We start from the raw sequence: 26,386 nt of genomic DNA, 5'->3' as shown, positions 1-26,386 counted from the left end.
AGCCCAAACACCCTAGCCCAAAAGTTCCTGGAATTCATAAACTCAAATGCCATGGAACAACTAGTCACCATCCCACAAGAGGAGATAACATACTTGATCTCATCATCACGAACATGGGAGCACAATGTTCAACACCGGAAGTATACCCCTCACTGGTGAGATCAGATCACAAACTAATCTCGCTGGAGGTCCTCATCCCACCCCCACCTGAAATAAAAAGACCACAGTAAAGAACTTCTCAAAAGCCGACTTCACACTTCTAAAGACTAGTGTGGTCTCCTTTATGGCCCCGAGCTGGCGGAAAACAGTACTCAAGCCGCTGAATCACTTACAAATGCCTTCTACCAGCACCTGCAGGACTGCATGGATAAGGCAATCCCAAGCAAAACAAAGACTCTTTGTACCAAAGGCAAGCGTCCAGTCTGGTGGACCCCAGCCATAAACAAACTCTACAACAAAAGGAGGAAGCTACTACAAGATAGAGCAAAATCCTTAAAAGGTAAGACACCCTTGATCACTATAAGTAAAAACTAAGAGCTCTCATAAAATCATCCAAAGCAAATTTCGAGAGAAAAATAGCTAAAGACTCAAAAGACAATCATAAGGCCTTCTTTAGCTATGTTAGAAACCTAGGAGGAAACTCCCAGATATGCTCAGAACTAGTTCAAAATGATGTGAAGATTACTGATCCTACAGACATTGCCAACATACTGGCTGACAGGTTCAGTGCAAACTTCTCCCTCCCTCCCCAAAAGGAGAGATATCTATACCAAACGATTGCAGCCCCCAAACATCTCCAGCGCCCAAGTGAGAACTGCTCTCTCCAAAGCAAAAACACAGCATCCATGGGACCTGATGGTGTCCCCGGCTGTGTGCTCCACGAACTCAATGAGGAATTAAACCCACAGCTAGGACAGCTGTTTAATCAAAGTCTTACCTCTGGATACGTACCCAGGAGTGGCGCACTGCAACTGTGGTCCCACTTCACAAAGGCGGTGCCTCCACCGACCCTGGAAATTACCGCCCATTAGCTTGACAAGCCTTATCTGCAAAGCCATGGAGAGGATCATAATGGACCTCATAAATAAAGACATAGGGAATTTGCAGACTTTGGATCCAACCCAGTTTGGCTTTGTCAAAGGCAGATCATGCCTTTTAAACTTGGTTGACTTTTGAAACAGTCACCAAAGCCATTGATGAGGGAAAGGCAGTCCATACAGCCTACCTCGATTTGGCTAAGGCCTTCGATACAATACCCCACTCGGGTATCATTGAAAAACTCATCAGCTTAAATGTTAACCCATACATCACAAGATGGGTTGCAAACTGGCTGAGTGACAGAACCCACAGGGTCAGAGTTGCTGGCGCCATGTCAGACTCAAAGCCTGTCACAAGTGGTGTCCCACAGGGCTCAGTCCTGGGCCCACTCTTGTTTGGCATCTACTTTTCCGAAGTACAAGCAAACACAGGAGGGTTATGGCTGACAAAGTTTGCAGATGACTGCAAACTGGGCGCCATAGTAGAAAACACATCTGACACAGATATCCTTCAGAAGGGTCTCACAGAAGCGGATAACTGGTGCCAGAGCCACGGCCTAAAGTTAAATGCCAAAAAATGCATAGTCATACCCTTTGGGAAAAACAAGGTTACCCCTAGCTACCAAATAGGTGGCAATCCACTGAGCACAGAAGAAGTTATCAGGGACCTGGGGACCCAGGTTGATAGTAGTCTGTCATTCGACACCCATGTAGCTAAAGTAGTTAGGAAGACCTTCTACATTGCCCACCTTATCATGAAGGGATTCTCATCTAGATCAAGGGAGGTCATAGTCTCCCTTTACTCATCACTCATCAGACCAATGATTGAGTACAATGCCCCATTCAGAATGTATCTGACCCGACACTTGCAGCAGCTGGAGAGGCCACAAAAGTTCCTCACCAAAAGGATAAAGGGTCCCAAAAATCTGTCCTATGCTGCCCGACTGAAAGAACTCCAGCTCTATTCAGTCGCTTACCGCTTGCTCAGAGGTGACCTTTGCCTAACATACAAGGCCATGTCAAACCCAGATTTGATGAATATGCTTCACCTCAAAAATCTAGATGCATCAGAGCCACAAGGGCGGCAGACTTAAACCTCGACACGGCTATTAATAGGACGTGCTGGAGGGATAGATTCATCACCCAAAGACTCCCTATGCTGTGGAACAAAATCCCGGTACATGTGAGGCAGAGCACCTCGCTGGCCTTGTTCAAGAGAAATCTTGACCAATGGATGGGAGATCGCAGATATACCCCAGGGATTACCTCAGTGTCACTGCTCGACAGAGGCACAGCAAAATAATGGGTATAGTTCCCCATACTAAAGGGGTGGCGTAAGCCACAAAACGATGGGCTAGGCTTGTAAATGCCCTCGGGCAGATAGCCTAGTATGAACCTATGAACCTATGAACCTATAACATCAGTGTGTTTCTCTGGTGGTATCCATGGGTGTAATCAGTGTGCATGGCATCCTCATATTTGAAATACCCTGTAAACAATGTTTGCAGTTAAATGCTTTTCTTCCGCCAGATGAGGCTGTTCAATTGTAGATTATTCTGCAGGCAGATTGCAACCCCCCCACCCCAACATTACACTTCTTGTTAATCCATCATTTTTATTGACTAATTGTAGTGAAAGTTGAAAGCAAGTTTATAGGCAGGTTTAAGTAGTTTTTTATTTCTAATTATGTGCTAAAGAGCATTAGATTAATCATCAGATCAGAACTGTATCCTCAGTGCAGCAGGCAACCTCTTACTCATTTAGTGGCTTGAAATTATTAAATAAATAAGCACATCAGGTTCCTTGAAGTGACAGGCAATATTACTGAGTGTGCTTGCAGCTGTTACTATGTTGAAAACTGATTAGCCTTCTGTCAATGAGATCAACTATTTCTGTCTGTGATACAAATATTTAGCCAGCGATGACCATGTTTTCCCATTAGAGGATCTATGAAAGCATTGTCTATTTAAGCTAAGTAGACTTTAATGGAGGTTTTATGAGGACACTCTACAATAATAAGTTTATTTAACATAAATTCCTGCTCAACCTACAGAAGGAGGACATATAGTAGTTTCTCTTTTTAAGCATCACAGGAGAAGTGCATTCAGAATGTTTCACTTAGATACATGACTGTAGTATTGCAAGCTAAGAAAGTACAACAATGCTTACTGATTCACATTGCTCTGTACAGTTGGTTGTTGTAACAGTAATCTGGTAGTAGTTCGTAATGGCATCAATTCTGTCAGTGCACTGTACAGTATGACAGACACCGTCAGCTCTGTGTTCAACAAGAGTTTGTCCAGGACGCAGAACTCCTTTGTCTCCAGTTAGGCAAACCTGATCTTTTACTAGAAAACAAGTACAGAATAATAAATAAGTAAAACGACTGCAACGAAATATTCAAAATTACAGGCACTTATTCAGCTAAATATAATAAGCATATACATTTCAGAATTTAGTCATATTTAAGCAAGAAAATCATGTCCAATAAGGTCATCCCCAGTGGGAAGGAAGAATGAAGTAAAAACATTCCTTACATTTTATCAAGATGCCTTTCTGTCATACTCAAGTGTCAAGTCTACACTGTACAATGTTATTTTAAATATAAAGGAGGTATTAACATGAAATTTAGTTACAGCAACATTTGTGTCTGGTATTAGCAATTCCAGAGCTGCATCTCTCCAACAGAACTGGACCAGTTTAAAAGCATGCTGGGACTGGGACACACTAAGGAAACAGAGAATTATTGCTACACTTGCGATGCAATTCATCGAAATAGCCAGGACCGTGCTATCATTAACTAGAATGTTCTGTCCAGCATATGGATATGAATACTAACATGTAAAAAAAATGAGAGAGAAATAGTTCAGTACATATTGCTATTCTTTGTCGTGTTCTGTTCCCTATCCAAATGCTTTATTTTAATGATAAATTCAGACAATTTGTCACTAGGCCCAAATTTGAAATGACAAACTGCAGGAGTTGCAATGGTATTATAAATAATTACATCTTCCCAGCAGTGTAAATAAATGGCCATTAAATTCATAAACATACATGAAGTCCTGTAGGTGGAGCTTGCACTCTGTGCCTGGAATATGGACATGACTCTGGCATGATTCAGGACCATGAATCACTGCAGAATAAGGCAAGCACATCCCTCACAAACCCCACATACAGCAGCAGTAATAATGGATTATGTGCCAGGTATACCTTGCACTGCCTCCTGCTATGTTTTACATAAATATGTATTGAAAAGTCTGTCTTCCCAAACTTGCCCATCTCCACAGACAGTTCAGTCAGGCTGTGTTACCTTTTCCATGTCACATTACCTACACTGTGCACCTTCCATCCCATCCTGTTCAGTTGATGTCTGTCTGCATCTGCCTTCCCTCTCTAGCTTTAATAAGTATTTCTAACTAGCTGCTCCATTACATCTGCTAGCAGAATCGTTACACTCACCCATGCTCCAATCAGCATACTGCTTCTCTGTCTGTTACTGCTGCTCTGAACAGTAGGCTGCACATACACCATCCCCTGCTAGATCATTAAAGCTCTCTACAAACCTGTTGCATCAATGCCATTCATAAATGCATCAAATGCTTCCTTACATTCGCCCACATGAATTTACCAGTGCATGTATTACTATCTCTTGGACTACTGTTGATAATATAATTTGTTGGTCAGAGGATGTTATTTCCTGGAGTGAAAAGATGTGGGCTACAATTTGGAGGGTGGCCACATTGCTGCAGTTCCACATATTCTACTCTATAATGGAGAATACCTGAAGGAAGGAGACTAGGGATCTGTTTGTAATGACATACTGCAAATCAAGCCAATGATGGTAGTGTTGTAAAGTCATAAACATTGGCTGGAAAGAGGGCTTCTAGAGAACATTTAACATTTTGTTCTACATGTTCTCTAGTTTGGGAAATTTCTCCCAATATAAACCCACCATAAATATGAATTGCTATGGATACTTAAGAGACATTTTCCTTCTTACTACCCTAAAAATGTCTTCAGCAGTGGACTAGCCAACTTAACAGTTGTGCCGAGCTCTGAACTGAAGACTGAGTGCCGCAGATGAAAATATCCCTGGGTTACTCTAACTTCTTAACCATAAGTTGCTGCTAACTAGCTAAACAATGCTAGATGATTAATCACTGCATGTACCTTATCAGTTAAATAACACACCACCACAATTCTTTTGTTTATCCATTTTTGCCACATTAATCTGTTTCCCCTATATTCAGGACAAGGTGATCCTATATAATGGCATCAAAAGCTCCTAGGTACAGTCAATCACTTCACCTCGCTAAACCAGTTAATTGCTTAATAAGAAACTTGTAAACTGTGCCAGCCTTTTTATTAAGATGTCAGACTACCCTCATAGCCCATTATTGTCCCCAGGTAATCCTACCTTCAATTTGAAACCACAAGGGCATATTAAGTGAATCAAGAGCTAAGAACTTATGCAATATGTATGTCACAGCATATTTCTTCAAAATTGGGAAACCTGCACTCCTACACATCACTGTTGTATGCACCACAAAATCATCAGCCTTTAAATGTTTCCTGTACTAAAAATTGCCAACATCAGTTGGAAATTGCATTCAGCTAGCTGTTAGGTATTATTAACAATTAATTAATACACTTTGGAGTGGCACATCATCTACAGTACATTAATTCCACCTTTCAAGGGGGCTCATAGCCTTTTCCAAATATGTACTTTTGTAAAAAGTTTTTCCCATAATCTTATAGTCAACCATCCTATTTACTTGAAGACATAAGTGAATACTCAGGTGTTTATGGTTGTTTTTGGTACACTATTTAATTAAAGGGTTTCATTCCATTGACTGCCCCTGGAATTGAAGGGATTTTTTTTTTAATTTTCAGGCCTGAAAGCTCAGAAAACAGCTCCATCTCATTCTGAATATGGTCTATGTCCTCTGGCAACCATTCAGTCAACAGAGACATCTGCCTGCATACATCAGGATAGTACAGTTGTGTACACTTACCATAAATGTAGATGTGTGAGTGTGTTCACTGCTGCAGTCCTAACCATTGGGTTATCCATGCTGTGGTAGGCCTCAGTCAGTCCGAATACCAAAGTCAAGGTTTTGTGCATCTGCTGCTGTCACTTGCTGGGTGATGTCAGGTCATCCGAGCAATAAAGGAGAGCAGGCGATGCCATTACCTCAGTTATTCTTGCCTTAACCAACCAAAGAAGTCCAAAAGTAGAAATATGTGTCTCTCTAAGGAAAGCAGATATCAGGGGGAAGGAGGGAGGGAAAGCATGACTGCAGCAGTGAACACACTCGAACATCTACATTTATGGTAAGTGTACACAACTGTACTATATTCTTCATGTTTTACTGCTGCAGTCCTAACCATTGCGAAGATTCCCAAAGCTGAGGAGACGGGTGGAAGGTTAACAAAAGCTTATGATTGGGTGAGCATGCCCTGCAGAACTGCAGAGGCAAACCCAGCCCTAGAATTTGAGAATAGGTTCAGATGGTAATGTTTGGTGAAGGTGTGGACTGAAGTCCATGTGGCAGCTTCCAGGACGTCCTTGGTGGGTACCCCTCTAAGGAATGCTGTGGAAGTATAGGTTGCCCTAGTGGAATGGGTTCTGATGGTCCTAGTGAGTAGTTTTCCATGCAAGGAGTAGCAAAATTGTATGCAGTCTGCTATCCATTTGGAAATGGTCTGTTTGGATATTGGTTTCCCCCGTGCCCCTGTTTTAAAGCTGACCAAGAGCTGGTCAGTTTTCCCGAATGTCTTTGTACAATCCAGATAAAATCTGAGTTGCCTGTCCACATACAAAGAATGCAGTATCCTTTCCCCCTTGTTCTGAGGGTTAGGGAAGAAGGTGGGCAGGTGGATGGCCTGGTTGAGGGTACCATCCAAAACCACCTTTGGCATGAAGGAGGGATTGGTTCTCAGCGAGACCCTGTCTGCATGGAAGATGATAAATGGCTCAATGGCCATTAAGGCTTGAAGCTCTGACACTCTCCTGGCTGAAGTAATAGCCAGGTGAAAGGCAGTCTTCCAAGAGAGGTACTTTATTTCTGAGGATGCTGCAGGCACAAAGGGAGGCAGAGGAAGCTTTTTCTAAAACATAGTTCAGGTCCCAGGTTGGGGTGGGCTATCTTCTGGGAGGCCTGATATTAGAGGGTCCTCTAAGGAATTATTTGGTAAGAAGGTGGGAGAACAATGGCTGTTCTGTATTAAAGTGTGCCAAGATGGCAGAGGCATGGATCTTTATGGAGAAGAAGGAGAGACCCTTATTAAAAAGCTCAGCAAGATAATCTAGAATAAGAGGAATGGAGGGCAGATGTATGTCTGCCTCCTTGGACTGGCTCCAGGAGCAGAATCATTTCCATTTTCCAGTGTAAGATTTTCTGGTGCTGGGCCTTCTGGCTTCTGTGATAATGTCAAGGACTTGCTTGCTTAGCATAGATTCCTTGATTGTTTTGGTAGAATAAGCTATGCTGAGAGCTTGAGTGTCTGAAGGTCTGGTTGTAGCATTGCTCCCCCCCTTGCAGGATGGCAGGTGAGATATCAGAGGTAGCTGCCAGGGAGGCTGGTGAGATAGGCTGTGCAGCAGTGGATACCAATGCTGTCTGGGCCAATCTGGGGCAATGAGTATTGCTCTTGGTCTTTCCTCCCTTATCTTGATTAGTACTTTTTGAATGAGAGGTAGAGGTGGGAATGCATACAGAAAGAGGATATTCCAAGGGAAGGTCAGGGCATTAACCTTCCAGACCAGGTGATGATACTCCCTGGTGCAGAAATTCTGTACTTGGTGATTTAAATGAGAGGCAAAGAGGTCCACCTAGGGGGGGGTCCCCCATTTGTGGGTAATTTGCAAAAAAATGTCAGTTTTGATTTCCTTTCATTGATAGTGAACCCCAGAGAGGTATGTATGATTTTTACAAATGAGAGGTGCTGCAGGAGCAGTTCCTTGCAGTCTGCCTGGATGAGACAGTCATCCAGGTAAGGGTAAATCTGTACATTATTTTGCCTGCAAAAGGCAATGGCAGGAGCAAGACAGTTGGTGAATACCCTGGGAACAGTAGATAAGCCAAAGGGCAAAGTAGAGAATTAAAAGTGTAGTGATCCTGCTCTGAAGCACAGGAATTTTCTGAATGATTCCCTTATTGGGATGTGCAGGTAAGCATCCTTTAGGTCTAAGGTGACTATCCGAGCTTTGTTTGGCAGCATTGGTAGAAGCTGTTCTAAGGTAAACATGTTGAATTTTTGGGATTACCAGGAAGGTATTGAGAAAGGATAGGTCCAGGATGGGCCGCCAAGTCCCCTCTTTCCTGGGAACAAGTAATAGTCTGGAATAGAATCCTTTTGCAATTTGTTCTGGAGGCACAGGTTCTACTGCCCCTAGGGATATTAGGTTTTGCACTTCACTGGTTTGGCGGTAGGTCTGGGTACCCTCTTGGAGGTGGTAGTTCTTGGAAATTGAATTTGTACCCCTGAGCAATGATTCTTAAGACCCATTGATCTTTTGTTATAGAGTTCCAATTTTATCTGCACAGAAATAGCCTTCCTCCTAGCTTTTGGTGTGGTGGAGACAGGCAGAGATGGGAAAGGTAGTCATTGAGAGTTTTTTCCATGCAGGGTTGCTTTTGAACTCCCTGCTCTAGTGTCTGAGGGGGGCCGCTGTTTTGTTGTTTGCTGGCCCTAAGTTTTAGTGCTGGTGGGTCTGTCCCTACGTGTTTTGCCTTGTGCCTGCCTGTTTGGTCCAGGAAAAGACCAGTGTTTAGATGGAAAATTTCTGCTGAACCTAGGCGGTTGTACTTGAAGAAAATCTTTAACAGTCTGCATCGATTTTGCTTTGTGTTCCATCTGTACCTCTTCAGTTTTCTCTCCGAACAAGTGTTCTTTGTCAAAAGGTTTATCCATGATCTTAGCTTTGACATGATCAGAGAGGTTGTTCCTTCACCCATGCATGTCTTCTGATAACAGATCCTGTCACTGCTTCCCTGCTAGAAGCTTCTAGGGCATCAAATCCACTGTGCAAGGAGTGATTTGCCACCTGAGATGAAGAGTGCAGTAATTCTGCTATCTCTTTATTGTTGGCAAAATCTGGAAAAGCAGAAATGTTCTGTTTCAAAAGTTCCAAAGTGTGCTGTTGATATTTTAACATGTGAAACTGACAGTTGAGAGCCTTTATAGTTAAAGTTACAGAGGTATATACTTTTTTCCCCATCTGTCCAGGGCCCTGGATCCTTTGTCTGATGGAGTAGGATTCTTTTCAGAGGTAGCCTTAACTCCCTTAGGTCCCTGAGGAATCACCTCTGGATCTGTTATAGGATTTCTGTAGAGGAATATATGTCAGCCAGGTACCCTATAGTATGTATCAGGTTTTCTGGGGGCAGGTGGAAGGGTGTCGGGGTAAGACTGGATTCTTGGTAAACATCATCTAACACCTCCAAGATGGGTGGGATAGTTGGAGGCCTGTGCTGGGTTAGGTCCAGAAATTCTCTTAGTCTTTTCTTGGATTGAGGGAAATCCATTGATTCCCACTGGAAATTTTCCCTCATGGTGTGGAGGGTTTCCATAAAGGAAAAGTCCTCCGGAGGTGATGCAGAAGGAATAGATTCTTCTGCATCTGAGTCTTCATAGGTAGTAAGAGGATTTTCCTCTTCAAAAATAGAGGAGTCAGATCCCGCTGAGTCTAAATCCAATTGGATGTCTGGAGAAGGTTCCCTTCTCCTTTTGGCTGGTGTGGCCTGATTACCATGGATGAAAGTGATGAGATCCTCCGCCATTTTAAGCATTCTAGTTTGAGGAGGGGGAGAAGTTGTGGAATGGAGACTTTTTGCTGTTTTCTTTGGAGTAGCTCTAAGTCTGGCCTGAAGAGTATCCCTCGGTGCTATCGGTGTGTTAGTTGGAAGACAGGGCGAAGGCCTTGAAGTGAATTCCGAAGTGCGAGCAGTATCCTCAGAAGACGGTGGCTGCGTAGTAGCTGTGGACCCAACCGAGGCAGACACAGTCTAAGGCTCATTAGATGATGCAGTTTTCTGCGGCATATAGGACTCCAAAAGGGTCTCAGTAGAGGCCTGTGAAGTAACTGAGTCAGGCATCAGGGGCTGCGAAAGCACCTCACTGAATTCCGAAGAACTGATGACCCTTTTAGCGGTGGTGTCAACAGAAGGCTTGGCTTTATGCAGTCTGTCTCTATCCTTATCTTTACGTCTTTTCAGAAGAGCTGCGGTTTGATGACTGACTGATACCATATTGATAATTGGAGATGGAAGTCAAAAATATCTGGCTATAAACAGAGCTCTATGATGAATAGTTCTAGCGTTAAAGAGGGCACAGAACTGACAGTGGGGTACTTTGTGATCTAGGCCTAAGGAAGTGACACAGTAAGAATGGAAGTCTCCGTGTGGTATTTGCTTTCCACAGGCGAGACAGTTATTGACTTTTTCGGACATCGGTTAGTGCAAGAAAAAGGAAGGATCCCCAATGGGGTATTTAGCTTTAGACATTTTCAGCTGAAGTTCAAAATCTGGAAACAGCCAACCGGCACTGTTGCAAATTGCTTCTGCTACAGGCTCCATGGCAAGAAAGATTGGGGTAATGCAATTGCCTGCTCTCCTTTATAGCTTGGAAAACCTGATGTCACCTAGCAAGCAACAGCAGCCGCTGCACAAAACCTTGACTGTGGTATTCAGATGGACTGAGAGCAACCACAGCATGGATAACCCAATGGTTAGGACTGCAGCAGTGAAACAAGAACATATATGCTTCTTGCTCATACAATTTCTAAGCATGCAAATTCACTAAGTTATCTGCCAGGTTGATAAAAACTAATGAAGGAGTCTATAGATCACACTGTCTAGTACCCATTAACAGGCTAAGCACATGCAATAGCATGTTGCCAGACTGCACAAGAACTTCTGATTCATAATACCATGCTTGAACCCCTTGTATAAATATTAATGTGAATCCCATCTTCTCCATTATGGTCCACAGAAAATCCTGCTGCACAGAATGAAATACCTTCTTGAAATCTACTAGTATAGCATCTGCTGGGTTTGTATGCTTATCCTGCCCTTGTAAGCTACATCAGTTATGCTCTTTCATGATCTGTGCTCACAATGTTTTTAACAAAACCTGCTTGGACTCTAAGGGTGGAGAGGATATTAAATATTATATGCACTGTGCTATGATTTTGCATATCATTCTGTTTCCATATTGATAAGGAATATTGTTCTATAATTTACCACTGACAAGCAAGCTTTACATGGTTTAGGAAAAGCAATTATGCTGGACTCTTGCAAAGATAATTGGGGGCGGGGACAAATCATTGGAGGAACTTATTAAATACCAGTGTCAAAGGGCAGTCTCCTTTTAAGCTATTAGTGGTAGGCTGTCTGAGAAGCAGAGTTATTAACTGCTGGCAAAACCCCCAGGTGAGCTATAGGCTGTTCCAAGATCCTCCTTACCTCAACATTTACACTACTTAGTTGGAGGGAAGAGAGCCATTTTCAGTCATCTCTTTGCTGTTGTCACCCATCAAGGATGGAGCTACCTTCCATAGCCTTGCTCTAGGTTTGTTGATGTAGTACAAGTTAATATGTATTCCTACAACCATACAGACAATCATTCATTTATTTATGTATTTATTTATGTACATTTGTTTACCAGGAAAGTCCAACTGGGTCAGAGGCCCATTTTCAGTGAAAGCCAGCAGAGAAAAGCTCTACAGAAATATAAGCAAAATACAATACTTACTACAATAGTATAGTAAGATGCAGACTACACATCATCTGATTAGTCTATACAAAAAAGTATTCTATATAGTTTTCTAGTACATACAGGTTCAAAAAGAAAAACACAAGCATTTCAGTAAAGATCACAGTGAGGAAAAATAAAATCAGTACTGTGTACATATTAAATAATAGTTCTGAACAAATGAGATTTCCTTTATATATATATATATATATATATATATATATATATATATATATATACATATATATACATATATATACATATATATATATATATATATATATGTGTATATATATATATATATATATATGTGTGTATATATAGGATCCGTACAGATCCCTGAAGACAAAATCACCAAAACTAATTTTGGTTTGGCATACTTGCGCGAAAGTGCTTTTCACCAAAGAAGCACTTTTATTTATTTATTTATTTATTTATTTAACATTTGTTGACCGGGAATGTCCGACTAGGTTCCACAGAGCCTGTTTTCAGAGGAGGCCCGGGGAGAAATGCTCCAGATGCATGTCTTTGGAATGTGGGAGGAAACCTGAGTACCCAGAGGAAACCCACGTGAACACAGGGAGAACATGCAAACTCCACACAGAAGGCACCCCAGCCGAGAATCGAACCGGAGAACCTCTTGCTGTGAGGCGACAACGTTAACTGCTGCACCACTGTGCCACTTTTACGTAAGTATGCCTGTTTGCGGGACCGCACTACGGTGTGGATAAGGAAAAATTCCCTTTTCCTCTCTGTAGTGCGGTCTCAGAGTGAGAATATTAAAGAAGGGGGGTGTGGGGGGTGCAGGGGGCCCCCTGCATAAACGTAGATTTCTTTCTTTCTTTTTTTTACCATATATTAACGAAAGCGCTTTTTCGGTGAAAGCACATTTGTTAATATATGTTCGGTGATTATGGATTCGGGACTTTGCACATTCGTGCATAAGTCCTAGATCCATAAATATATATATATATATATATATATATATATATATATATATATATATTTTTTTTTTTTTTTTTTTTAGTGGTAGCAACACTGAGGAGAGGGAAATAATGAGGTCAGGAGTGGACAATGTGTTGAGAGAGTTATATATATCTTCTTAGTCAAGTTTGGCGCAGGAGCAATGCCAGTTTTTGGATAGATGTTCAAACAGTAGTCATTTGAAATTGGTAGATCCAAGTGTGTTTTGGAGAGTGCGGGGTACACAGTTTCATAATTTGGCTAACTGATTTGAGAATAGGGCTTTACTGTGAGTGTTGTTAGCTTTGTTTACTGTGAGAAAGTTTCTGTCTGCAGATCTTACACTTCCTGGGCATGAGTAGGGAACAACAAGTTCCTTGAGGGATGGCCAGTTGTCAGGATGAAAGATGATATTGTGTGTGAATTTAAGTTGGTAGAGATGGAGAAGGTTAGGTAGCTTGAGCCAATTTAATTTATGTAGATCAATACAATGGTGGGTTTGGTGGGGAAGGTTAGCTGCAAAGCAGGCTGGTTTGTTGTAGCAAGTTTTCAATTTGGTTAAGTTTGATCTTTTAAAGTTGGTAAAGAGGGGGAAAGCCTATAGGAGCATAGAGAGGAGGAGGAAGGTTCTGGATATAGCTAGTCTGGTATTGTCAGTGAGGACCGGCTTGCACAATGTACAATGATCCAAGTCTGACATGAACCTTCTTAATTGTGATGGCTATGTGTTGGTCAAATCTGAGTTTGTTGTCGATTGTCACACCAAGGAGTTTTGTATGCTCATCTGGTTGGATGACTGTGAATGTAATTAGTGTGCAGTTATTGTCTAGGATATTGTTCCAACATTACAATCTCCATAGACTAGGTCCAATGACACCAGCCAATTGCTTCACTATATCACACAACCAAGATTCATAATTTCTGTATTTACAAGAATCTTTTCTGCTTTCATATGCCTTTCTGCTAAGGAATTCAGACCTTACACTTTGGAGTTTAGGGTGACATTGTTGTCATCTCACAGAATAATTGAGGGCCTGTCCCTTTTAAAGGACCTCTGTTTATTGAAAAGTGTAGAAAAGAAATGTGCCATGTCAACATTAGGTCCATACATATTGCACAAAATTATAGCCCTTTCTCCTTTCTGACATTTGACAGTTACCCATCTGTCCTCATCATCTTAAATTCTTTCTTTGACCTCCCACTTCAAATTAATACTAACATAAATTGCCGCTCCCCTCTTTTGAAGACTTAGCTAAACTTGTTGCTGTGAGCTCTCTATAAGCGAATACAAACAGCTGTCACTCATGCTAATGATAAGTCTAGTTTCTGTTTTTTATGGCAACCATAATCATCATCAAAAAAATAAACAGAACTATAACCAACACTCAACAACAAAAATGTTATTTAAGCCGAATCAAATAAGTATGACGAGTACCATTATGGTACATACTGGCCAACAACTGTCCGTCATTATTGCCTTACATGCAATTTAGGATACCACCCTCCTCCAATGACCTTGGCACTTTTAATTGCCATTCTGACTATAAAAAACTAAGAAGCACCTGGAATGCAAAAGAAAGAAAGAAAAACAGTATTTGAATCATAATGCCTTCATCTGCAGCCCTGATTCCCTCAGCCTGAGCCACATTAATTTACTTTTTTTCTGTCAAAAGTAAGCAACATACTAAAGCATATCTTTGCTAGATGCATTATTCCCCTTTAGTTGAGCATGCTTCACAGTAGATCGGCTCCTTTCCTAATCTGTTTCAGCCTCAGAAACTGATTTCCCATCAAGGTAACTCATAATAATTCTTAAATGTTATTGTAAGAAAGATGGCGACTGGTTATTCTCTTATGTCGTTCTTCCAGTCTATTTACAGGTGCAGGCTCTATAGCCTTCATGCTTGGTGGGGTTGCTGAATTGCAGCAATCAAGATTCACTACTGCTGGTAATCAATCATGCAGGTATTCACATTACTGTTTCTAATTTCAGGGTTTTCCTTTAAACTTACCAGTTTCAAATTATTCCACTGCCGAGCAGTTTTTCATAAAATCCACCTTTTGTGCTAACTTCTGGATGGCTGAATGATGCCGCATAGAATCGTATTGAATCCTGAGTTTGGGCAGCATCTAAAATGATCACTGACTCAAGGAAACTCACTTTAGTCCTCAAACACCAAAGTTCCTCCTTGTTTCTGATTTCAAGTTGTTTCAGGTCCTCCATATCAGCTGGGAAATACAAAATGAATGTAGCCAGGTAGCTAGCTCCTCTTTGTTGTGAATGCTGCTCTGTAGCCCATGCTTATAATCATCTCACTCACTGTTGGAAAAAAGCTGCTTCTCCAACTTCATGCCTGCATCCACAGCAGAACTACTAAAATAACCTTAGAAATGGGGCTAGCAGAGCAGATTTTCAAGTTATGTCATATGTTAAACTGACACAAGGTCTTGGAGCACTGAAATCAACTTGATGCTATGTTCCAGGGTATCAGCCCCCTCCCTAAATTGGGATACTTGTCGCTATCTCATATTTACCTTTCTCTGTGGATAATTTAAATGGTTACTGCAAACATAGCTTCTGTAGACACACACACACACACACACACACACACACACACACACACACACACACACACACACACACACACACACACACTATAAACATATTTTAAGATATCACTATCTGCTACTACTCTCAGTGATTAGCATTGCCGCCTCACAGCAAGAGGTTCTCTGGTTTGATCCTCGGCTGGGGTGCCTTCTGTGCGGAGTCTGCATGTCCTCCCTGTGGTCGCGTGGGTTTCCTCTGGGTGCTCCGGTTTCCTCCCACATCCCAAAGACATGCTGCAGGTGGATTGGATACTCTAAATTGGCCCTAGGTGTGCGTGTGAGTGTGCCTTCTGTGGAAGGTTGGGCGCCGGGCTGGCAACTCGACACCGTAAAACTCTACTGCCATTCAATGTGCGGACAAGGTGATCTGCTGTGGCGACCCCTAACCGGGAAATGCCGAAAGAAGAAGAAGAAGACTATCTGCTACTACTCTGCAGCTATGACCAAGGGAGATTCATAACATTTTCATTGCTCCAGTCCACAGCTTTGCAGTAATGGTGATCTTGAAAGCATGCAAAATGAATGACCCTTAATGGATTCCTGAATAATGGTCATGTCAGTACTAAAGTCAGATCGAGGTTCAGATGCCTGGGAGACATGCAGTAACAAAAATATGGTAAACAAACAAACAAACAAATAAAAAAATAAAATGGCTGTTAGATTATTTACACCCAGCACAATGACATATATCAGAAATGATGTAAGTAGCCACTCAGGCTAATGTTCTTTGACTAACCATCACTATAGCCAGCATTATTATAGGCTGCTGTATTTAAAATCCTAAATATCATTAATAAATTAATAACCTTTATTTGAAATTTAGTGCTATACCTTATCATATAACCTGCTTAAAGTCATAATAAGGACAGCATTCTTTTATACCTCTTTGACTGCTGTTTGTATTTGTATCCCATGCTATACTGACCACTTGTCAGCTTCACATAGTAAAAACAGCTGATAGTACCTGCACATTAAGTGCTATGTTTTGATGTGCTCATTTTTCTATATACTGAAATGATGGGTGCTAAGCAGTTCAAATGACTTTGTTAGCATGTCCTGTAACTTTCACAGTCAGCCTTAATAAGCTGTACTTCCCTTTGTACAGATTTCAACAGGCAGCAAAAACTTACTACTTAACAACATTCTACTTATATTAGAGGTCCCTGCACTAAAACAGCAATAATCTAGTCATATTAGAGGTCTCTGCACCAACATTCATTTCCCTTAGCAGCTGAAGAATTTTACTTCTGGGAAACAAGGCATAATGCACCATAAAACTACATAAACCTTGTAACATATGGCAATGTAAACAAGACCTGCCAGTGCATTAAGTTTCAAAGTGAGTAGGAATAAAAGCATCTCAAAAAATCATAAACATTGAAATAGTAATCATATAAAATGCAAAGAGCAAATGCTAGAAATTATGGGAGAGGTACAATGAAATGGATGTGATGGTGCAGTTTTCTGTGAGATGGTGTAGTCACCTTATGATTGTAGTGTATGAGCAGCAGGTGTCTTTTTCTGCTGCTCATCTCCATAACTGATTATCATACTTGTACAGTAACAAGCGACTGCCTAGGTCTAGAAACCAGTGTTTTTTAAGCTGCACAGAGGAAATTACATCTGGACTACAGTAGGCTCTGAAGGGTAAAGGAGATAAAACTGCATCTGCCATCTGTATCCCTCTAAAGCACTTCCATTTTAATAGCATTCAGTAGCATCTTTATGAGTGTACTTCAGGTAGAGGCCAGTGAGAACTCTGGAATCCTCCAAAAATTATGACCAGTAGAAAATTATCAAGAATCCAAAAGACATGGAATCTGCATGCATTAAGGAATTAATTCCTTGGGATAAGTCGGTAGTGTCTAAGATGGGTACCATGCATCATCAAAACCATAGGCCTCAGTATTTGGGCCTCTCTCATGTGTTATCTATTTCTAAAATTCCGAGGCCAAAACTCCTGGTGTATGTTTTTTATTTATTTATCTATATAGCCATTGATCCATTTATCTTATTTTATTTTTCATGTGTTAACCAGGTTAGTCCCACTAGGCCAGTAGCCTCTTTTCTGCAGAGTCCTGAGATGATATTTATATTACGAAGGGAAATTTGTCCATGACATCAGGGGAACTCCCCCTACTTGTTGTTGTTGTTGTTGTGAGTAGGAACCATTTTGCAGGAGCACTTCTGTTCCAGGCATAGAGGCAGCCTGGAATAACAAGGAGGCAAATGGAGAAAAAAAGAAATAATGGAGTGGTTAGAAAAATGGAGGAGAAAGCAAATATTGAGACCAGTGAATATGTGCAGATTCTAAGATGTTTCAAAGATATCTGTTTGGTGGAGATGAGTCGGCAAATGATGGAGCATAATTATAACTCTCCATTTCAGAGGGTTTTGGGATGATCTATTAAAGAAATGGTAATGAGGAGTGATTCCCAAAATTAAGGAGACATTTCCTGGGGGGGGGAGCATTATGGAGAAAATACAAAAGGTGGATGCAGAAACAGTCCTGAAGAATAGTGGTGAGATGGAAAAGAAAACATATGCAGAGAAAGTTAAAGAAGGCAAAAGGGGAGTATCAGAAAAGATGACAGAAGTAAAGGAAAAATAGAAGTATTCAAACTAAAGAAGACAAAGAAATCAACAGGTATGAAGTCTGGTAAAATTTAATAGCTCCCTTAGGTATAAAAGCACACAAGGTATGACCATTTATTTTTATTAACAAACAGGCATTTTGTGACATCATATCTGAGACTGTTTTTTCAATAGAAAATTTTTTGGGAGACCATGAAAAAAAAAAAAGAAGAAGATTGCAACCCATGCAATCTTTATGTGATTAAAGCATTTAATAGGAAAACAAAAAAAAATTCACGAACAATTTTGAACAAAAGTGGAAAGAAAGGCTTTGAAAGGACTTTTATAAGCATTATGTAAAGAAGTACTGAAGAATGCAAACATTTATTATAAAGGGGTTTATTACTGGTGGATGGGATTGTAATATCGTGTTAAAAATAGAAAGAAAAAATTATACATATGTATATATATTATACATATGTGAAGCATGATAAATGTGGAGGGGAAAAGGGGTATTGCAAAATGCTTGGGACATTTAATAATATTAATATTATTGTGGAAAAAATGATATTTGATAAGTAAAGGTGATAAAAAAGCATTATATTTGTGGGAAAATAGGAAGTCATTGAATAGAGTCAAGCTCAACAGGGTCTTCTTTCCCTGCTGATTCTGCCAAGCCTGTTTCCTTGGCTGTGGTTTCACTAGACAGTAGGTAGGGACAGTGGGAATCTCATTCATCCATTCATGCACATCACTAATTAGACGATGAGGCATTTGGCTACCTTAAGAGAATCCAAATTACTCCTGCCATTTACCTGTGCTTCATTGAATTTCTTCACTTTGACATTCACAGCACTGGGCAGAAATCACATCCTGAAGGGTTAAAAATTCCAGTTCTTTAAACACATGCAGATTACATTATATTAATTGCACCCAAAATATTTGGATAAAAGAATTGCTAATTTGCACAAATTAGCGTCTTGAGGTAATAGGGATAGCTTCAAATAAAAAGAAAAGTAAAGGTTTAGGTGATGAAGTAAAGATAGAGGATATATATTGTACAATTAATTAGATTTCTGTGTTAGGTATAGAATTTGGAAATAAAGATGTAAGTAGAATTTAATGGAAAAAATAGAAGAAATAAAGCAAACCTGTATTTTCTGGAGAACATATAAATTATTATTCATAAAAAAAGACTTGATAAATTCAGTACTCTTAAAATAAAATAAAATAAAAAAATAGCATAATTAGCAATTGTATTTATGTTGCTAACAGTATTTGAAAAGGAATTATTGCAGATATTTTTTTCAGTTATATCTGTCCTAGATTTGTTTGTTTGTGTCTTTCGGCTTTTCCCAGTTAGGGGTCGCCACAGCGGAACTCCGGTCCGCTAATGATTGGCAGTTGATTTTTACGTACCGGTTTGCCAGGCCTGACACACAACCTTCAACGAAGGTACACTCATTCACGCATGTCTCCACTCAGAAGACGCTCTAGCTGAGAATTGAACTGGACAGCATCTTACTGTGAGGCGACAATGCTACCACAGCACCACCACCGCGGGTATATCTGTCCTAGATTAAACCCAATAAAAAGAGGAGTTCTGTATGTAAATAAAGAGGAATGAGGTTTAATGTTACTTAATCCAGTGGTATGCACTGCTTCATTACATTTGTATAAAGTATTAAAGTGGATAAATGAAAAAGGTGAGGGATTAGTAGTAAAACTGTATAAGTATGATACATTTTGGGGTATGGTAAAAAAAGAGAAAAAGTGTATAAATAAAGAAATAAAATGTTACCAAGAAAATATTTGTGTAGTAAATAAAAAACGATGATATAGATAAAGATATAAAAGTATGGTATAAGGATGTCATGATAAAATATTACTATGTAAAACCATGGGAAAATTTAACAGGTGAAAAAATAAATCTATAAAAATAAGAAGCAAATAGTGTAATCAGAAAGCAGAATGTGAAGATTTTTTGGGAGACTGTTAATAGATAAATAACCATCAAAAGGAAATATACCATATAAAAAGAAAAGTGATAGAATATGTTTACATTGTAAAGAAGAAGAAACTATGGAATCTGTTTTTGAAATGTAAAAGAATAAAAACATTATTGGGAAAACTATGTAAAGGTTGTTTTAAAGATTTAAAATAAGTGGATAAAACTATATGAATACAATTAAATATGGATATTATAAGAAAACAAGTAAAGAATATGTTAAAAGAAAATATAAAAAGATAATTTTTTGTCATATGGCTTATATGGAACGGGAAAATAAAATGATGTTTAATGGCAAATGGAATTCAGCAACAATATTAAGCAAAATCAGATGGTGGTCATGGAGAAAAAGGAATGGGGGTCTAATATGGATGAAAATTTAGTATGATTGTAATGGAAATTATGACTATATGTACATATATTTGTATATCTATTAATTTGTACATTTGTACATTTTTAAATATGTAAAACCCATTTAAATATGTTATAAATATGAATTATTTTTGTATAACTGTTAGGACCTTGCTTAACCTCTTATCCAAAGAATGGCACACTCAGTAATGCAGCACTGTCTGGCCTTCCATCACCAAAGAAAAATGGAATATCTTTTAAGTAGTGATACTGCAAGTTTGCAGATGACCGTAAATTGGGTGTCATAACAGAAATTTCCAGTGACTCACTGTTGTTACAACATATGTTAGACCATGTTAACAATTGGTACAAAGACTGTGGTCTCAAATTAACTGAAAAATATAGTATAGTTCACTTTGACAAACCAAACTAACTATTTTCCAAACCATATAGGTGCTAAATATTTTCCAAATCAGATAGGTGACACTCCCCCAATCCTGCACTGTCATGAGAGATATGGGCACTCTTGTTGATAATTTCTTATCTTTTGGCCATTGTGTCTCCAAAGTAATTCAGAAAGCATTCTATCTGGCTCATCTAAATTCTAAAGGCATCACCTCTAGCTCCAAATAATTCTTAATTCCTTACACTCATATCTTATCAGACTCTACTGAATATAATATTCCTTTCGGAAATTATTTATCTAATCACTCAATTAGAGAGACCTCAGCCATACCTAGCTAAAACATCATTGGCCTCAAAAATCTCTCTTATCAGGACAGACTGGAGCCATCTCTCTGAGCTCAATCTTACAGACTCCTAGATAGAGATCTGTGTATAGCCACTTGAACCATGAAAGATCTGACCCACTCTGACCTCTTGATCCTTTTGCTAAACAAATGACACCTTAAGTACCTGGTTAAAAGTACTAGATCTTCATAAACAGATAAGTTACACATTTTGGTGTGACAGAGTTCATTCCCTATGTATCCCCTATACCCCAAAACAAGTTACAATGTCCAAGAGGGAACCACCTATCAGAAAGTGAGATGTTTTGTACAAAATGTACTTTAACATTGGAAGTTAAGATATGACAAGTGCATTTATTCCACAGAAAAGGTGGTGCCTGATTACAACTACCCACATGCAAAAATATGTTTTTTCTGAGAGGTGAGTAAGAATAAGCTACTGGTAAAGAAAGATATCCACTTTATCCACTGTGTAGTGGAACAGGTTTAGCAGGTTAGACGATTTGTGCTTACCTTTTCTTGTATATCATCTCTTTACAAGTGCATGCAGGCATCATTTGTTCACTTTGTGTCTAGTGATGGAAGAATAAAAATGTGCCATTTATTGAGTTTTCAATAAAGGTGAATAGTTTGGTAATGTGGCACACAGCATGGGATACAGATCATAAATCCATGCTGCCCCCACCAATGTGACAAAGAGGCATGTGTTATAGAGACTAAGTTCAAACCACCACCACACAAACATATGCAAAAAGGTGAGTGTCCTTAAGAAACACACCAAGTGCATACAATTGCCCTAGGTTATTACTAAAACCTGTCACACCCAGATAAGCTGTATATTACCAGTTTAAGAATAGGGTTATGATTACAGATTTCACAGTATGTCACTCACCTCAGTCTCATGTCAGAATACTACATGTCCAGATTACCACCAATAATTGATGCATAACTATAGAATTTTTCATATACATATCCATTCACAAGGTATTTCCCATGATTTTCTATGATACCTGCCCTGTGTCAGTCCCCCTTACCTATAGTCATAGTACCTTACCACTAATAAGACTTCTAATTTGATACCAAGACCAACATTATTTATTAATATTTTATTGAGTCAATGAGCATTATGTTTGATAGATGATGGACAAGCAGCCTGTGTTTTTAAGAGAGCAATTAGCAATAGTTACACCATTTGTATGAGGATATGCTTCATTTAAAAGTAAAATATGAGTCAAAACTTTTCTCAAATGAACAGATCAATATTCTTCTTTTAAAACAGATCAGATTACATATAAGAAAAGTATTTCAGTTGACAGAGAACATAAAATTATTTTATATATGATAGTCTAATGATGTAATTATAAAATTATTTTATATGTAATTGTCTAAGGAAAGAAAATCCCCCCCATGACACAAACATATGGTTGATATAACATATTCTTATCTCATATATATTGATGAATGAAACCTCAGGACATACCTTATACCTTTGGAAATTGAGATACTGAAGGACCCCATAGGGAATACTTGGAGTATTAAGTTTAGTCTGATTGAGTTATATGACACCAACTACTGCTAGTACAAGGGGAGCTAACTTAATGAGCATTGTTATCTCATTGACAAAATAAGTATAATTTGAAATCTACAGAGCACAAGCTCATTAGGAATGTCACATCATCGCCGCCCACAATAATTTGTTATTTATAAGAAAATAACCCTTACATTCCTCACTGATATACTTAACTAACTGAACAGAAAAGATAATTAGCTGATTTGGGCTTTGCCTGTATTAGCACAATTTCTACTTGAGTTTGAGATTTGCAGATATCTAGCTATTTTAGTTGTGCAATTTGTAGTGTAACTGGAAAGGTATTTCTCAACAAGGGATCCCCATATCAATGATAAAACATTTTGTTCTTTTCCACATATGTTTTTGTGTGTTCTAGAAGTGTGTGACAAGTTTATTTATGACTGTAATACAAATAATTTGTTTTAGACACTCTCCTGGTAAAATGAATTTGCTTAGTGAAACTTCTTCAGTTCTCTGGTTGCTTTAACAGAGCAACAACATTGTCAGAGGAATATAATTCTTTCTCAGTCATGCTTACATGTGTTCCATAATGTGCAGAGCTGTGTGACACAGAGTAATTGTCTCACATTACATTTTGGTATAATCCCATTGAAGGTGTTTGAGTCACTAGAGCGTGCATATATTATTATAACAATAACCCACGCCTGGGTATGGGTAATGCTGGATTTACCCACGGTTGGTGTGGTTATGTCACGAGGGCGAAGCCCGAGTGGCCAAACAAAGCCAAACGTGGGTAAATCCAGCATTGCCCACACCCAGGCTTGGGTTATTGCTATTATACAATGACATTATTTAAGAAAAAAAATAATTACTTTTCTTAAATAATGGCATTGTATAATGTCTCCTTGCTGCCCTTCCATAGCTGCCTGGTATTCTGCGGCAGTTCTGATGTACTGCGCATGCATATGCCTACGCAGTACATCAGAGCTGTGGGCAAAAGCAACGGAGAAAACAAGATCTCCGTTGCTTTTTACAAACTGTTTTGCTATGTTAAATGGGTTTAACATAGCAAGACAGCTTTAAAAAAAGCAACGGAGAATCTCTGCTGCGTTTGCTAAAGCTGTCTCGCTATGTTAAACTCCTTTAACATAGCGAGACAGTGTGAAGCAATGGAGATCTTGTGTTCTCTGTTGCTGTAAAAAAAAAAGAGTTATAGTAATGGAAAAAGTCCGGGCGACCGGACCTTTTTCCATTACTATAACTCTGATTTACAACGTGCATGCTGGCCAATCAGCATGCACATTTTTGAATATTAATGGGGGGTCATTGTATAATAGAGTTTTGAGCTCTGCCTTCTGATATTGATATTGATTAAGATATTGTTTGGAATATTGCTGATCATTTCAGTGTCAGTGGACAATGCAGGACACCTACCACCCTGCCTAAACAGATTCTCAGACTTCTTTTTTTGAATGGGGGTAAAGTCCTTTGTAATTACCTTCCCCAAAGTATCACATGCATATAAGCATCTACTAAGCATGCATACTCTAGTTTTCCACAAAATGTATAATTAACCATTCTGCATCCATAATGCCAAGGATGGAAACACTACAGAACAGTACTGGACAGCCATGCTCCTAAGCATGATTCTTCAGTTTGTAGGAAATATCTACTAGCAGAATCACATAACCATTGCATGGCCAAGTCAATACAAACACATGGATCACCCTCCATACACACCCACTTACAAAACGAAACAGAGTACAACGGAGCAAGCAATGTGAGACCAGTCCCTAGGTTTACTAGGTCAATGTTCATCAGATTTATAGTAAAAGCACTGCAAAAGCAATTCTGGCTGGCTTTATGACTCTTAATTTTCATTTTCTATGCATTATCAAAAATGCTGTTTATTCAGCTATAAACACTGTGGCATGTGAACTTAACAAATCATCAGTAAAATTCCTGAAGATATTGGGGTATTTCTATACCACTCATCTCAGAACTATAATTCTGCTCTCTACAGCATAAAGATAGTCTGCGATCATTTACCTACATGTAATAAATGAATGCATACACAGAAATATTTTACATCAAAGCTTGGAGTCATATAAAATGTGTACCACATTAGTCCAAAATGAAAGTACCAGAAGACTATGATGCAAGTACAATGAGAAGCCAAGATATTCTTATCCAAATCTAATTTTTTGGGTACACTGCCATCAGAAAAAAAAATGCAATATCTGAGCATTGAAGGGAGCTTTCTGCATAGGGAGGGGGAATATCCCTCCATTGCCCCTGGTCCTGGCTCACCTAACACTTCACAGATTCATTGCCCCTCAAGCCCTCAAGCAAAAAACAAATAAATAAAAATAAAGTTTCCCCAAGCTGGCACTCCATACCAAGTCTGTTCTTACTCACCCATACTTTTGGAGAGCAAAACCAAAAAAAAAGTCAATTCTCCAATCTGCAGCTACAAGCCAGTTCCTTTCTTCCCCACCTGTGCCCATCAGTACTAACATTTGTTAAGTTGTCAGAAAGAAAACTCTGAAGTGCTTTCAAAACTACTGGCACAGAAATGAATTTTAAGCATTGCTCTACTTATCGAATGGTAGCTCACTATTGCACCCCCCCCAACACACTGCCCCCTTTGTCCCACCCTATGCTTCTGGTGCTGTGACCCCAAAATTAATTATATCACTGTGAGGTGTGATCCCTCTACAGCTACTCATAGGTAAGGAAGTCTTATTTTATGCTTATCAATGATACCTTTGACCTATTTTTTTAACTATATTTGATAAAATGTTCATTGGACATTCATTCTCCAATCCACCATGCTACATAGTTAACTCATTGAGCTAAAATAATTACTTTATATCATTTACTAAAATATACAATATTATTTACTAACAATGTAGCTATAAAGCTATATTGTGTCTGTATATTATTCAATCATTTGTACTGTACAGACAAATATGCACCATGCTGCAAAAAAATTAAGACAAATTTCACATTTACATTTTCTTCTGCTGACACCTTACATAAATGATTTCTTATCCCACCTCCAGAGCAAATATTTAAGGTAATAGATATACATCTCAGAAAACAGATTATTATACTTTATATGGTTTTAGAGGTATTCCTTCACCACATCTAACAACTGAATAAATTATTTATATGAAAAACTTACCACATATGTAGGTATGACAACCACATGGATTTTCTGTGTTATTCTGGTATTCATCATCAGCCACTAGTTTTTCACCCTTAAAAAAATATAAGAACTTAACATCTGAGATACAGAAAAGCAGGAACAATAACCCTTAAGTGTGAGTAAACAAACAATACATACCAGACCACACTGAGGTTTAGGAATAGTACCACATGCACATTCTGAAATGAATGCAAATGCTTGTGTTAGTTCAGTGTCCTATAGTATTTTCCCATTTTATATTCTGTAAATTTATATTAGATTAAAATATATTGTGTTAGGGCATGCAGAGAGAGAGAAGCATAGATATATTACCACATGTTCGGTATGGACAACATTGCACAGGGCTCCATACTTCAACCACAGAAAATCCAATAGGACAGCTATGTTCAGAACATCGCTGTGTTTCACAGACTAAAAAAAAAGTAAAAAGTAAAACCTTCTAGCTTATGCTGACCCTTTGTGTCAAACAAGCTTTTGTAATATAATTTGATACTGTTTTTATATACTTTGTAGCACAAACTTTTTATAGTTCTCAGACTAATTATTCACCAGTAACCCATGTTTCCCGCAAGCCCTGCACATTAGTTCTTGTGC

At 39.1% G+C, this 26,386-nt stretch overlaps 1 protein-coding gene across 2 annotated transcripts in view; it reads right to left on the bottom strand.

The window, feature by feature from the left end:
• The window catches only part of OTOG (otogelin), a 2,079,396-nt gene that overhangs the window by 147,593 nt on the left and 1,905,417 nt on the right, over positions 1-26,386 (bottom strand). For both annotated transcript variants that reach the window (XM_044082876.1, XM_044082877.1), the window contains exons 48-51: positions 26,105-26,203; positions 25,931-25,971; positions 25,769-25,844; positions 3,207-3,385 (exon numbers count right to left, since the gene is read on the bottom strand). In XM_044082876.1, coding sequence (XP_043938811.1) covers positions 3,207-3,385; positions 25,769-25,844; positions 25,931-25,971; positions 26,105-26,203 — 395 coding nt within the window. The remainder of the gene's footprint in view (positions 1-3,206; positions 3,386-25,768; positions 25,845-25,930; positions 25,972-26,104; positions 26,204-26,386) is intronic.

This window comes from Protopterus annectens, chromosome 9.part0, assembly GCF_019279795.1.
Source record: "Protopterus annectens isolate FY-2018-M chromosome 9.part0, PAN1.0, whole genome shotgun sequence".
In the NCBI taxonomy this organism is placed as follows: Eukaryota; Metazoa; Chordata; order Ceratodontiformes; family Protopteridae; genus Protopterus; species Protopterus annectens.
The sequence above is the reverse complement of the archived record's forward strand: the minus strand, read 5'-3'. Positions and strand labels throughout refer to the sequence as shown.